Source organism: Pleurodeles waltl, chromosome 4_1 (assembly GCF_031143425.1).
Source record: "Pleurodeles waltl isolate 20211129_DDA chromosome 4_1, aPleWal1.hap1.20221129, whole genome shotgun sequence".
In the NCBI taxonomy this organism is placed as follows: Eukaryota; Metazoa; Chordata; class Amphibia; order Caudata; family Salamandridae; genus Pleurodeles; species Pleurodeles waltl.
This window is the reverse complement of record NC_090442.1, coordinates 473,727,351-473,741,761: the sequence shown is the minus strand read 5'-3', so window position 1 is coordinate 473,741,761 and position 14,411 is coordinate 473,727,351. Positions and strand designations below refer to the sequence as shown.

Sequence of the window (14,411 nt, the reverse complement as noted above, 5' to 3'; positions counted from 1 at the left end):
TCGGCTTCGAAACCCTGTCTGCGTGTATTTTCGGCTCCGAGGTGACTTTTTTCTTTTTCGGGGCCGAAACTTCTCGGCGTGGATCTGTTTCGGTGCCGCTGTCTCGGCGTCGAGCCGTGTCCACACCGGCATCTCGGTGTCGAGGCTTGTCTCCAGCACTTTCTCGGTCCCGAGAAGGCTGCGTGCCGGTGTCTCGACCGGAGTCGGACGATCTCGGCACTGTTTGGGCCTTTTTCGGTGCCGACGGTCGGTCACCGAATTTATGGGTGGAGCCATGGCCGGATGGCAGTGGCGTCCCCTGGGCCTTGTAAATGTTTCTCTGTGTGGTTTTCGACGTCTTACTCACGGTTTGTGTATCGTCGAATCCTTCGGAGTCTGAGTCTTGGATCGAGAAGGTACCTTCCTCTTCCTCGAACTCCCGTTGGGCTGTCGGTGCGGACGCCATCTGAAGTCTTCTGGCTCGACGGTCTCGGAGTGTTTTTCGGGACCGGAACGCACGACAGGCCTCGCAGGTGTCTTCGCTGTGCTCAGGTGACAGGCACAGGTTGCAGACCAAGTGTTGGTCTGTGTAGGGGTATTTATTGTGGCATTTGGGGCAGAAACGGAACGGGGTCCGTTCCATCGGCGTTCTTCAGCACGCGGTCGGGCCGACGGGGGATCGAAAAACTACCCCGAAGGGCACCGGAGCTCTTCGATCTTCGATGCGGTGTGGAACCTAAGTACGCCGATCCCGAACGCAACAATACCGACGAAAATCTTCGAAATTAGCTATCTTTCCGTTCTGAAACATGGAGCGACAGGAACACGTCCGAACCCGATGGCGGAAAAAAAACAATCGAAGATGGAGTCGACGCCCATGCGCAATGGAGACAAAAGGAGGAGTCACTCGGTCCCGTGACTCGAAAGACTTCTTCGAAGAAAAACAACTTGTAACACTCCGGCCCAACACCAGATGGCGAGCTATTGCAGAACATGCGTATCTACAGCGACAGATGCCATCGAACATATATTTACAGTCTAAGCACTGTGTCATCTGCACTACTGGTCACTTTCATCATGAAATACTTCTGTTTGCATATGGAATGGTACAATGTAAATTTGTGGATAGAAACTGAGTTTGTCCAGTGCGTCTTATTCAGATTCATACTAGCACCGAAGCAATCAGAACAGAATTAATTTGAGATTCCTCTGAGGAAACCACAAGGTTTCCATACCTGAAAGAGTCCCGGGGGAGTGTGTAGTGTTACAAGTTTTTCTTTGAAGTAGTGTTTTCGAGTCATGGGATCGAGAGACTCCTCCTCTTCGGTTCCATTGCGCATGGGCATCGACTCCATGTTATATTGTTTTCCCGCAGAGGGTAAGGTAAGAGTGATAGAGTATATAGGTGAAAAGAAAAGAGATGTCCATGCAAATCTATATATATCTATATCTATATATATCTATAGATATCTATAGATATACACACACATATGTACAAGTGTTTTTTAAAACAAACAAATACAGGCTCCCGGGGAGGGTGCATGTGAATCTGCAGCGGAACATGCCACAAACAGATGTACACTGGGTAAGTGACATTTTCCGTTCGGTGGCATGTGTAGCTGCAGATACACATGCTGTGCCTATACTACAAATCAGTTTGTCCTCCCATAATGGTGAAGGTCAGCCTGTAGGAGTTGAAGTTTTTTTAAATAATGTTCTGAGTACAGCTTGACCTACTGTGGATTGTTGTCTTGCTAAAATGTCTACACAGTAGTGTTTAGTGAATGTACGTGGTGTTGACCATGTAGCTGCTTTGCATATTTCAGCCTTTGGTATATTTCCTAAAAAAGCCATTGTAGCACCTTTTTTCCTTGTAGAATGTGCTTTAGGAGTGATTAAGAGTTGTCTTTTGGCTTTAATGTAGCATGTTTGGATGCATCTTACAATCCATCTTGCCAACCCTTGTTTTGATATGGGGTTACCTGTATGAGGTTTTTGGAAAGCTACAAACAGTTGTTTAGTCTTTCTGAATGGTTTTGTTGTGTCTATATAGTACATTAGAGCTTTTTTAATGTCTAATGTATGGAGAGCTCGTTCTGCCACAGAATCTGGCTGTGGGAAGAAGACTGGCAGTTCCACTGTTTGATTTATATGAAAAGAGGAAAATTTGGGGTTTGTTCTTAGTACAACTTTATGCTTGTGTGCCTGGAAGAACGTGTCTTCAATAGTGAAGGCTTGTATTTCGCATACTCTTCGTAAAGACGTAATTGCGACTAGGAAGGCAACCTTCCATGTTAAGAATTGCATTTGACATGAGTGAATAGGTTCAAATGGTGGGCACATAAGTCATGTAAGCATTATGTTTAAATTCCAAGAGGGAACTGGAGGTGTCCTGGGTGGAATGAGGAGTTTCAAACCTTCCATGAAAGCTTTAATAACAGGAACTCTAAATAAGGAGTTGTGCTGTGTATTTTGTAAATATGCTGACATTGCAGTAAGATGTATTTTTATGGAAGAGAATGCTATATTTGATTTTTGTAAATGAAGTAAATAGCATACAATATCTTGTATTGATGCTGTAAGAGGAGCAATCTGTTTAGATTGACAGTAATATACAAATCTTTTCCATTTGTTAGCATAGCCCTGTTTAGTAGTGGGTTTTCTTGCTTGCTTAATAATCTCCATACATTCTGATGGGAGTTGTAAATATCCAAATTCTATTACCTCAGGAGCCAAATCGCTAGATTGAGTGTTTTGGGATTTGGGTGCCTGATTTGTCCTTTGTTTTTTGTCAACAGATCTGGTCGGTCTGAGAGTTTGGAGTGTGGAACTAATGACAGTTCTAACAATGTTGTGTACCACGGTTGGCGAGCCCACGTTGGTGCTATGAGTATCATATTGAGTGAGTTTTGACGCAACTTGCTGACTAGAAACGGAATGAGTGGGAGAGGGGGAAAAGCGTAATGACCAATTTATCCACAGAGCATTGCCCTTGGATAGAGGATGTGGGAATCTGGATGCTAAGTTTTGGCATTTTGCATTTTCGCTTGTGGCAAACAGATCTATGTTTGGTGTTCCCCATTGTTGAAGTACTTGAGGGTGAATCTCCCATTCGTGTGTTTGTTGGTAATTTCTGCTGAGAATATCAGCCAATTGGTTGTGTATTCCTGGAATGTATTGTGCTAACAGGTGAATTTGGTTGTGGATTGCCCATTTCCAAATTTTCTGGGCTAGAAGGGAGAGTTGGGACGAATGTGTCCCTCCTTGTTTGTTTAGGTAATACTTGGTTGTCATGTTGTCTGTTTTGATAAGGACATTCTTCTGTGTGAGAAGAGGCTGAAAAGCTTTGAGTGCTAGGAAGACAGCTAACAACTCTAAGTGATTTATGTGTAGCTGTTTGTGTTTGGCATCCCATTGTCCTTGAATGTTGTGATTGTTGCAGGGAGCTACCCAACCAATCATTGATGCATCTGATGTAATTATGTCTGAGCCACAGGGTCTTGAAATGGCCTCCCTTTGTTTAGATTTGTGAAATTCCACCACTGAAGGGACATGCATGTTTGGCGGTATATCAACACTAGATCTTGAAGTTGACCGTGTGCCTGTGACCATTGTTGTGCAAGGCACTGTGTAAGGGCCGCATGTTTAGTCTTGTGTCTGGAACAATCACAATACATGATGCCATCATCCCTAAAACCTTCATGACAAATCTGACAGTGTACTGTTGATTTGTCTGTATCTGTGGGATTATGTTTTGGAATGCTTGTATTCTTTGCGTATTTGGACATGCTCACACTTTTTGAGTATTTAGTATTGCACCCAGATACTGTTGTATTTATGCAGGTTGTAGATGCGACTTTTGGTAATTTATTGAGAACCCTAGCATGTGCAGGGTTTGTATTACGTAATGCGTATGGTTTTGACACTGCGTATGACTGTTTGATTTTATTAGTCAATCGTCTAGATATGGAAAGACATGTATATGCGGTCTTCTTAGGTAGGCTGCGACTACCGCTAGACACTTTGTGGATACCCTTGGAGCTGTTGTTATTCCAAAGGGGAAAACTTTGAACTGATAGTGCTTTCCTTGAATGACAAACCAGAGATATTTTCGGTGTGCAGGACCGATGGGTATTTGAAAATACGCATCTTTGAGGTCTACTGTTACCATTAAATTATGTTTTTGGAGTAGTGGGTTAACATCTTGAAGAGTTACCATGTGAAAATGTTCTGACAGGATGTAAAGATTGAGGGTCCTGAGATCTAATATTGGTCTCAGGGTGCCATCTCTTTTGGGAATTAGGAAATCTAATTAGTAAACTCCCGTCCCCATTTGAGCTTGTGGCATAGGTTCTATTGCTTGTATGAGTAATAGAGATTTTACTTCTTCCTGTAACAGATTGATGTGTTCTGTAGATAGTTTGTGTGACTTTGGTGGAATGATTGGGGGAGTTTGTATCAATTCTAGGAAATAACCATTGCGGATAATTGATAGTACCCAGCTGTCTGTGGTAATGTTTTGCCAATTTGTGTGGAACTGTTGTAGTCTCCCCCCCCCCCAAAGGAGAGGTGTGGAGTGGAAGGGGATGAACCAAGTCACTGCTTAGGGTGCTGTGGAGTCTCCCTCTATTTCTGGGATACTGCCCCCTATATGTGCCCCTAAAACCACCTCGTTGGTATTGTGGTTGGTAGGTTGGTTTTGCCTGCTATGTGGATGCCTTTGCTGTTTGTGTTCTAAATCCACCTCTAAACTGAGTTTTCGAAAGGATCCCCTGTATGGTGTGGAGTATAGTGCACCCATTGCTTTTGCGGTATCAGAATGTTTGCGCAATTTCTCAATGGCTGTATCAACTTCTGGGCCAAAAAGCTGTTTTTTATTGAACAGCATATTTAACACTGCTTGCTGTATTTCGGGTTTAAAGCCCGAGGACCTGAGCCATGCATGCCTCCTTATTGTTACAGCTGTGTTGACACTTCTCACAGCGGTGTCTGCTGCGTCTAGGGCAGATCTAAATTTGATTGTTGGTGATGTTGTATCTAGCTAACAGTGCCTGTGAGTTACCTATCCTCCATTGATTGGCTGCTTGGGATGCAACTCTCTTCCCGGCAGCATCAAACTTCCTGCTTTCTTTGTCTGGTGGGGGTGCATTACCTGATGACTGGGAGTTTGCCCTTTTCATGGTAGCGCTTACTACTACCGAATCTGGAGGAACTTGTTGAGTGATGTAATCAGGATCAGAGGGAGGTGCTTTGTATTTTTTCTCTATCCTGGGCTTAATTATCCTTGCCTTAACTGGCTCATTACATATTTGATCGGCGTGTTTTAGGATGCCTGGGAGCATGGGGAGGGACTTATATTTTGAATGTGTGGAGGAGAGTGTATTAAACAAATAATCCTCTGACACCATGGTATGCTGCAGCCCTAGCTAAAACCTGATTATACACAGTGCTATCCTCAGGTGGTGAAGGCTTAAAGGGATAGCAGTCCGGGTACCGATGTGTCGATGGAAAATGTAAACCTGATCGATACAATACCGACGAAAACTAGGCATTTTCTAACTTTTCCGAATCTAACTTTCGGAGTGAAAGGAAACACATCCGAACCAGACGGCGGAAATAAAACAATCTAACATGGAGTCGATGCCCATGCGCAATGGAACCGAAGAGGAGGAGTCACTCGATCCTGTGACTCGAAAACACTTCTTCGAAGAAAAACAACTTGTAACACTGCGAGCCCAACACTAGATGGCTGAAGTATAATGCACAGCATGTGCATCTGCAGCTACACTTGCCACCAAACACATATATACAATATATATATAGAGATAGATATATCATACATCAATAATAGAGGCTTTGTAGCAGGTGGCTTTTCCATGAGGAACCTGCATTTATAGTGCACTCTTACAAATAGGGATGCAGGTTATTTTCTTGACTTCATGTGCTGTGCAAGTTCATGGTCAGCTCAGGGGATCCCATGATGAGGAGAGGTTTAAGTCTGCAGGATTGTATTTTTAAGTGTATGTTGGTAGGCACCTATCAAGGATGATGAAAAAGAAATGTGGCAGTAGAGCCACTTGAACAAAATGTAGATTGATAGATCTCTAAAGAAGGCCGGACAACTTATTTCATCCTCCTGTTTAAGATGCAAAATCTACATATTGGATGCTGTAAAATGTGCTAATGAGGACCTCTAGGATGCATGTGAACGTGGCATCAGCAAAGTCTCTAGGATGAAGAGTGGATTCAAGCTGTGTTGTGTGATGAGGTCCATGATGTGTGATGCACAGAGGACTGCAAAGCTTGTGTTAATGAGTATGGATTGCAGCGTTGCATGCATTGCAGTGTTTGTTCAGCTAGTGGTATGTGTCTGCACGTTAGAGGGATGAGGTGGTTCTTAGTATTCGCTATCTGGATGCAACGTTAATTATAGAGTCATGAATATGTACAAGGGTTGTAAAAAAAAAATAACTGAATTATTTCTAAAACCACAGTATAATATTTGACTAATTCGAACTCACCTCTTTTTTCTTGGCATGTTTTTCTTGTATTCTTTCATACTCTTCTTTTGCTTTAAGATTTGAGGTTTTCTTTTTGGACTTTGTTTGTTTTGTAGTGCTGGATCTGGAGAGTAAACCAACAAAACATTAACAGTGGTTTCTTTCCAGCAAAGTAACACAGGGCATTAAACTTTTAAATATGCCAAAACTAAAAGACACAGATCATTATGGTTTTGTCATTGTAATTCAATATGTTGCAAGGTTTCGCAACTGAGGACAAAGTGGAGGAACCTTGCAGTTTGTTATTGAGCAAATGAATAGACCATTCTCATCTCCCAGGTGGAATAAAGTGGTTTGTTGAAGGATACATTGTTTCGCAAACAGTCAGTGACATCCACCTGGTTCAGAAAAGAGTTAGAGAGCACTGGATAGTGTGAGGCTCCCCAACTCAAACAGCACAAAGGGGAGGACTCCCCTCTTTTTAAGGCACTGGTACGAAGAAGAACAGCTTAAATAAAAAGCCAATTGTTAAGAAATGAAAATGTCACTTACCCAGTGTACATCTGTTCGTGGCATCAGTCGCAGTAGATTCGCATGTTCTGCAATAGCTCGCCATCTGGTGTTGGGCCGGAGTGTTACAAGTTGTTTTTCTTCGAAGAAGTCTTTCGAGTCACGGGACCGAGTGACTCCTCCTTTTGTCTCCATTGCGCATGGGCGTCGACTCCATCTTCGATTGTTTTTCCCCGCAGAGGGTGAGGTAGGAGTTGAATTGTAGTAATAGTGCCCATGCAATGGAGTGACTAAGTATGCACCTATTTAAGGTTGAGATGACACATATATAAATAATTGAAGGTAACTTCCAAACTGCTACAGGCTCCCGGGGAGGCGGGTGGGCACATGCGAATCTACTGCGACTGATGCCACGAACAGATGTACACTGGGTAAGTGACATTTTCAGTTCGATGGCATCTGTCGCTGTAGATACGCATGTTCTGCATAGACTAGTAAGCAGTTATTTCCCCAAAAGCGGTGGATCAGCCTGTAGGAGTGGAAGTAGTCTGAAATAATGTTCTTAATACAGCTTGACCTACTGTGGCTTGTTGTGCGGATAACACGTCTACACAGTAGTGCTTGGTGAATGTGTGAGGCGTAGACCATGTGGCTGCCTTACATATTTCTTGCATTGGGATGTTTCCTAGAAAGGCCATGGTAGCACCTTTCTTTCTGGTTGAGTGTGCCCTTGGTGTAATGGGCAGCTGTCGTTTAGCTTTAAGGTAGCAGATTTGGATGCATTTAACTATCCATCTGGCTATACCTTGTTTTGAAATTGGGTTTCCTGCATGAGGTTTTTGAAATGCAATAAAGAGTTGTTTAGTCTTTCTGATGTTTTTTGTTCTGTCAATGTAATACATCAATGCTCTTTTGACATCTAATGTATGTAGTGCCCTTTCAGCTACGGTATCTGGCTGTGGAAAGAACACTGGAAGTTCCACTGTTTGATTTAGATGGAACGGTGAAATAACCTTTGGCAAAAATTTAGGATTGGTCCTTAGGACGACTTTATTTTTGTGTAGTTGTATAAAAGGTTCCTGTATTGTAAACGCCTGAATCTCGCTTACTCTTCTTAGGGAAGTAATGGCGATGAGAAATGCCACCTTCCAGGTTAGGAACTGTATGTCGCAGGAGTGCATGGGTTCAAAAGGTGGACCCATAAGTCTAGTTAGGACAACATTTAGGTTCCATGAAGGAACAGGTAGTGTTCTTGGTGGTATAATTCTCCTAAGGCCCTCCATGAATGCTTTAATGACTGGTATCTTATATAGGGAAGTTGAATAGGTAGTCTGCAGGTATGCAGATATTGCTGCAAGGTGTATTTTAATGGAAGAGAAAGCTAGGTTAGATTTTTGTAAGTGAAGCAAGTAACCCACTACATGTTCTGGAGTTGTGTGTAATGGTTGTATTTGATTAATATGGCAGTAGCAAACAAACCTCTTCCATTTACTTGCATAACAGTGCCTGGTGGATGGCCTTCTGGCTTGTTTTATGACTTCCATACATTCTTGGGTAAGTTGTAAGTGCCCTAATTCTAGGATTTCAGGAGCCAGATTGCTAGATTCAGCGATGCTGGATCTGGGTGTCTGATCTTTTGGTTGTGCTGTGTCAACAGATCTGGCCTGTTGGGCAATTTGATGCAGGGTACCACTGATAGGTCTAGCAGCGTTGTGTACCAGGGTTGCCTTGCCCAAGTTGGTGCTATCAATATGAGTTTGAGTTTGCTTTGACTGAGTTTGTTTACCAGGTAAGGAAGGAGAGGGAGAGGAGGAAAAGCGTAAGCAAATATCCCTGACCAGTTCATCCATAGGGCATTGCCTTGGGATTGTTTGTGTGGGTATCTGGATGCGAAGTTTTGGCATTTTGCGTTCTCCCTTGTCGCAAACAAGTCTATCTGAGGTGTTCCCCAGAGTTTGAAATAAGTGTTCAGAATTTGGGGGTGAATTTCCCATTCGTGGACCTGTTGATGATCTCGAGAGAGATTGTCTGCGAGTTGATTTTGGATCCCTGGTATAAACTGTGCTATTAGGCGAATTTGGTTGTGAATTGCCCAATGCCAAATTTTTTGTGCTAGCAGGCTTAACTGCGTGGAGTGCGTCCCCCCCTGCTTGTTTAGATAATACATTGTTGTCATGTTGTCTGTTTTGACGAGAATGTATTTGTGAACTATTATTGGTTGGAAAGCTTTTAGTGCTTGAAAAACTGCTAGAAGTTCTAGGTGATTGATATGCAGTTTTGTTTGATGTACGTTCCATTGTCCTTGTATGCTGTGTTGATCGAGGTGTGCTCCCCACCCTGTCATGGAAGCATCTGTTGTTATTACGTATTGTGGCACTGGGTCTTGGAAAGGCCGCCCCTTGTTTAAATTTATGTTGTTCCACCACAGAAGCGAGAGGTAAGTTTGGCGGTCTATTAACACCAGATCTAGAAGGTGACCCTGTGCTTGAGATCACTGTGATGCTAGGCATTGTTGTAAGGGCCTCATGTGCAGTCTTGCGTTTGGGACAATGGCTATGCATGAAGACATCATGCCTAGGAGTTGTAATACCATCTTTGCCTGTATCTTTTGTGTTGGATACATGCGTTGTATGATGGTGTTGAAATTTAGAATTCTTTGTGGACTTGGAGTGGCTACTCCCTTTGATGTGTCTATTATGGCTCCTAGGTATTGTTGTACCTTGCGCGGCAGAATGTTGGATTTTGTAAAGTTGACGGTGAACCCGAGTTTGAAGAGGGTTTGTATGATCTGATTTGTGTGATTTGAGCACTGTATGAACGAATGGGCCTTGATTAGCCAGTCGTCCAAATATGGGAACACATGTATTTGCTGCCTTCTTATGTGTGCAGCGACTACCGCTAGACATTTGGTAAAGACTCTTGGTGCGGTTGTTAATCCGAAAGGCAGTACCTTGAATTGGTAATGTATTCCTTTGAATACAAACCTTAGGTATTTCCTGTGCGATGGGTGTATTGGTATATGGAAATAAGCATCCTTGAGGTCTAAAGTTGCCATGTAGTCGTGTAGTTTTAGCAATGGCAATACTTCTTGTAGTGTGACCATGTGGAAGTGGTCTGATTTGATGAAAGTGTTCACTACTCTGAGGTCTAGGATTGGTCTCAGTGTTTTGTCCTTCTTTGGTATCAGAAAGTACAGTGAGTAAACTCCTGTGTTTATTTGTGTGTTTGGCACTAATTCGATTGCATTCTTTTGCAATAGTGCCTGCACTTTTATCTCCAGGAGATTGGAATGGTGTGTTGTTAAATTTTGTGCTTTTGGTGGTATGTTTGGAGGGAATTGTAGAAATTCTATGCAATAACCATGTTGGATAATTGCTAGAACCCAAGTGTCTGTAGTGATTTTCTCCCATGCTTTGTAATAATGACCTATTCTTCCCCCCACTGGTGTTGTGTGGAGGGGGTGAGTGACGTGAGTCACTGTTTAGTAGTAGGGGTTTTGGGGCTTTGAAATCTTCCTCTATTTCTAGGGAATTGCCCTCCTCTATATTGTCCTCGAAAACCTCCTCTATACTGTCCCTGGTAACTGGACGGTGTGGCTTGTGAGGTGCTGGCTTGTGTGCTTTGACCCCGAAACCCCCCTCGAAAGGGCGTTTTACGGAATGTGCTGTAATTCCCTCTGCTCTGCGGGAGTAGAGTGCGCCCATGGCTTTGGCAGTGTCCGTATCTTTTTTGAGTTTCTCAATCGCTGTGTCCACTTCTGGACCGAACAGTTCTTTTTCATTAAAAGGCATATTGAGAACTGCTTGTTGAATCTCTGGTTTAAATCCAGACGTTCGGAGCCATGCATGCCTTCTGATAGTTACAGATGTATTAATTGTCCGTGCAGCTGTATCTGCAGCGTCCATGGAGGAGCGTATCTGGTTGTTGGAGATGGTCTGTCCCTCCTCAACCACTTGTTTTGCCCTATTTTGTAAGTCCTTGGGCAGATGTTCAATGAGATGTTGCATCTCGTCCCAGTGGGCTCTGTCATAGCGCTCAAGTAGTGCCTGGGAGTTCGCGATGCGCCACTGGTTTGCAGCTTGTGCTGCGACTCTTTTACCAGCTGCATCGAACTTGCGGCTTTCTTTATCTGGGGGTGGTGCATCTCCAGATGTGTGAGAGTTGGCCCTTTTCCTAGCTGCTCCTACAACAACAGAGTCTGGTGGCAGCTGTGTAGTGATGAAAACCGGGTCCGTAGGAGGCGGCTTATACTTTTTTTCCACCCTTGGTGTGATTGCCCTACTTTTGACCGGCTCCTTAAAGATGTCTTTTGCGTGCCGGAGCATACCAGGGAGCATAGGCAGGCTTTGGTATGAGCTGTGGGTGGAGGAGAGTGTGTTGAATAAGAAATCATCCTCGACCTGTTCCGAGTGGAGGCTTACGTTGTGAAATTGTGCTGCTCTAGCCACCACTTGAGAGTACGCGGTGCTGTCTTCTGGTGGAGATGGCTTTGTAGGGTATGCCTCCGGACTGTTATCGGACACTGGGGCGTCGTATAGGTCCCATGCGTCCTGATCTTGGTCACCCTGACTCATGGTGGTGTGAGCTGGGGAGTGTGATGGAGTTTGTGCTGGTGAAACGTTAATCACGGGCGGAGGAGAGGGTGGTGGTGTAACTCTTTTCACCACTTTTGGTTGTGGTGTTTGTTCCTTCTGGAACTCCAACCTTCTCTTTCTCCTAGTGGGGGGAAGGGTGCTTATTTTTCCTGTCCCCTGCTGAATGAAGATACGCTTTTGCGTATGGTCCACATCAGTTGCTTGTAGCTCTTCCTCAAACCTATGCTTCTGCATTTGGGAGGTTAGCGAGTGCTCTTCTGTATAAGAGCCTGAAGTTGGGTCGCTTGCAGTTTGTTTCGGCATCGAAACTTTGTCTGCGTGTTTTTTCGGCTCCGAGGTGACTTTTTTCCTTTTCGGGGCCGAAACCTCTCGGCGTCGATCTGTTTCGGTGCCGCTGTCTCGGCGTCGAGCCGTGTCCACACCGGCATCTCGGTGTCGAGGCTTGTCTCCAGCACTTTCTCGGTCCCGAGAAGGCTGCGTGCCGGTGTCTCGACCGGAGTCGGACGATCTCGGCACTGTTTGGGCCTTTTTCGGTGCCGACGGTCGGTCACCGAATTTATGGGTCGAGCCATGGCCTGGTGGCAGTGGCGTCCCCTGGGCCTTGTAAATGTTCCTCTGAGTGGATTTCGACGTCTTACTCACGGTTTGTGTATCGTCGAATCCTTCGGAGTCTGAGTCTTGGATCGAGAAGGTACCTTCCTCTTCCTGTTCCTCGAACTCCCGTTGGGCTGTTGGTGCGGACGCCATCTGAAGTCTTCTGGCTCGACGGTCTCGGAGTGTTTTTCGGGACCGGAACGCACAACAGGCCTCGCAGGTGTCTTCGCTGTGCTCAGGTGACAGGCACAGGTTGCAGACCAAGTGTTGGTCTGTGTAGGGGTATTTATTGTGGCATTTGGGGCAGAAACGGAACGGGGTCCGTTCCATCGGCGTTCTTCAGCACGCGGTCGGGCCGACCAGGCCCCGACGGAGGATCGAAAAACTACCCCGAAGGGCACCGGAGCTCTTCGATCTTCGATGCGGTGTGGAATCTAAGTACGCCGATCCCGAACGCAACAATACCGACGAAAATCTTCCGAAATTAGCTAATTTTCCGTTCCGAAACTCGGAGCGACAGGAACACGTCCGAACCCGATGGCGGAAAAAAAACCAATCGAAGATGGAGTCGACGCCCATGCGCAATGGAGACAAAAGGAGGAGTCACTCGGTCCCGTGACTCGAAAGACTTCTTCGAAGAAAAACAACTTGTAACACTCCGGCCCAACACCAGATGGCGAGCTATTGCAGAACATGCATATCTACAGCGACAGATGCCATCGAACAAAAGGTTTCTTTGGCTATTTCCTAGGAACCTGAACCTTCACTAAATGGGACTGACCAATCTGCTTATAAGTGCATGACAGGTGATGCACACTGTGCCCAGTGTTTGTCTAGATCATGAATCTTCATTTACAATTAGTGTTGCTAGTCAAAGCATTTGGTAAGGAACTTACCATGAGTGAAGTCCCAGGTTTGAGGGAGAGTGGGAGGGGAATCAGATTAAGGTGATACTCCTTTCTTTAAGGGTTCATAGCAGCATAAATTGTTATAAGGATACAGGTTTGTTTCATCAAGTAGGAGCTAATGCAATAAATTTAAAAGGATTTTAAGTACTGTATTGGGTCCAAATTTGTGAAAGCAGGAACCACAGATGGGCGCCCTATGAGGGAAAGTCCTCTTTTACAGATAGGTGGAGTGTATAAGGCAATTACAGGGGTGGAGAGGCAGAACGTAGGAAACAGTGTTAATCTATGCAAAAGGGATAAAAAGGAGTAATTTAAGGCATCACTTCAGAATAACATGAGCCAGGAAAGGAATACAAAAGCACCAAGGCTGATCACGCCAGTTGAGCACAGTACCTCATCAGGTTACATGCAAGACGTAGGACAACAGCATGATTGCCTGGTCCCTCTCAGTCACCAAAAGCCCCTATCAAAAACACAACTCCCACATCTAGGAGCTTCCTACAAGAGGTGCTGCTAATTGCTGAGATTTGTAAACAACTTTTTACAAACTTGATTTATTATGTAGGCACACAACAAAATAAGCTCACTATACTATCACAAACCTTACCATGCAGGATAATAGAATGAGGAGTGCCAATTTCCTCAGTAAGATGAAAGGCTAAGTAATCAAGCAACCCAATAATGTAGAACTACAAACCTCAACCAAATGATGCAGTACAATAAAACCCCCATCAACAACCAAAACACCAAAGCACAAAAGACACAAACAATTTATCATATTTGAAAGGGCAACAAGCAATATATATTCGAAAGGGGAGTAAATCAGCAGAAAGTAATTTATACAAGGAAAATTCTATCTGTATTCTGCGGGATATTAAGAAGGGGCTCTAAACTCAGGTTAATCTCTAATCTGTATTGATTATAGGAGATTCCATTTAGCATTTCTGCTCGCTAAAAACGTGAGACACCATCTTGTGTGGTGCAAACATCTACATACCTATAGTAAGCCTGTGGATTTAAACAGTTGTAACACTTGGCTCTCTAATTTGGAATCTAATTGACCCCTACAAAATGCTGCTGCTGCATCTGACACCAATTCCTAAAGAATGTCTGAGGTCATATTAGTAAAGAATTAATCCTCTGATTTTTGTAAGTTAGTAAAGGGCAAGCTAACATTAAGTATGGTCAAGCTAAGGAAGGACCTAATGCTTATGTATATTAGACTTTTTAGAGAAAATTTGAAAGACAGAAAAACCAGACACTGGTAGGATAACAGTTTCGAACTTATCTTAATTGCGATTTTGTGAGCTACGATACCACAACAG

At 44.1% G+C, this 14,411-nt stretch overlaps 1 protein-coding gene across 1 annotated transcript in view; it reads right to left on the bottom strand.

Moving 5' to 3' along the window:
* The window catches only part of CCDC59 (coiled-coil domain containing 59), an 85,457-nt gene that overhangs the window by 23,604 nt on the left and 47,442 nt on the right, over positions 1 to 14,411 (bottom strand). Inside the window, exon 4 of the mRNA XM_069228759.1 lies at positions 6,501 to 6,603. Coding sequence (XP_069084860.1) covers positions 6,501 to 6,603 — 103 coding nt within the window. The remainder of the gene's footprint in view (positions 1 to 6,500; positions 6,604 to 14,411) is intronic.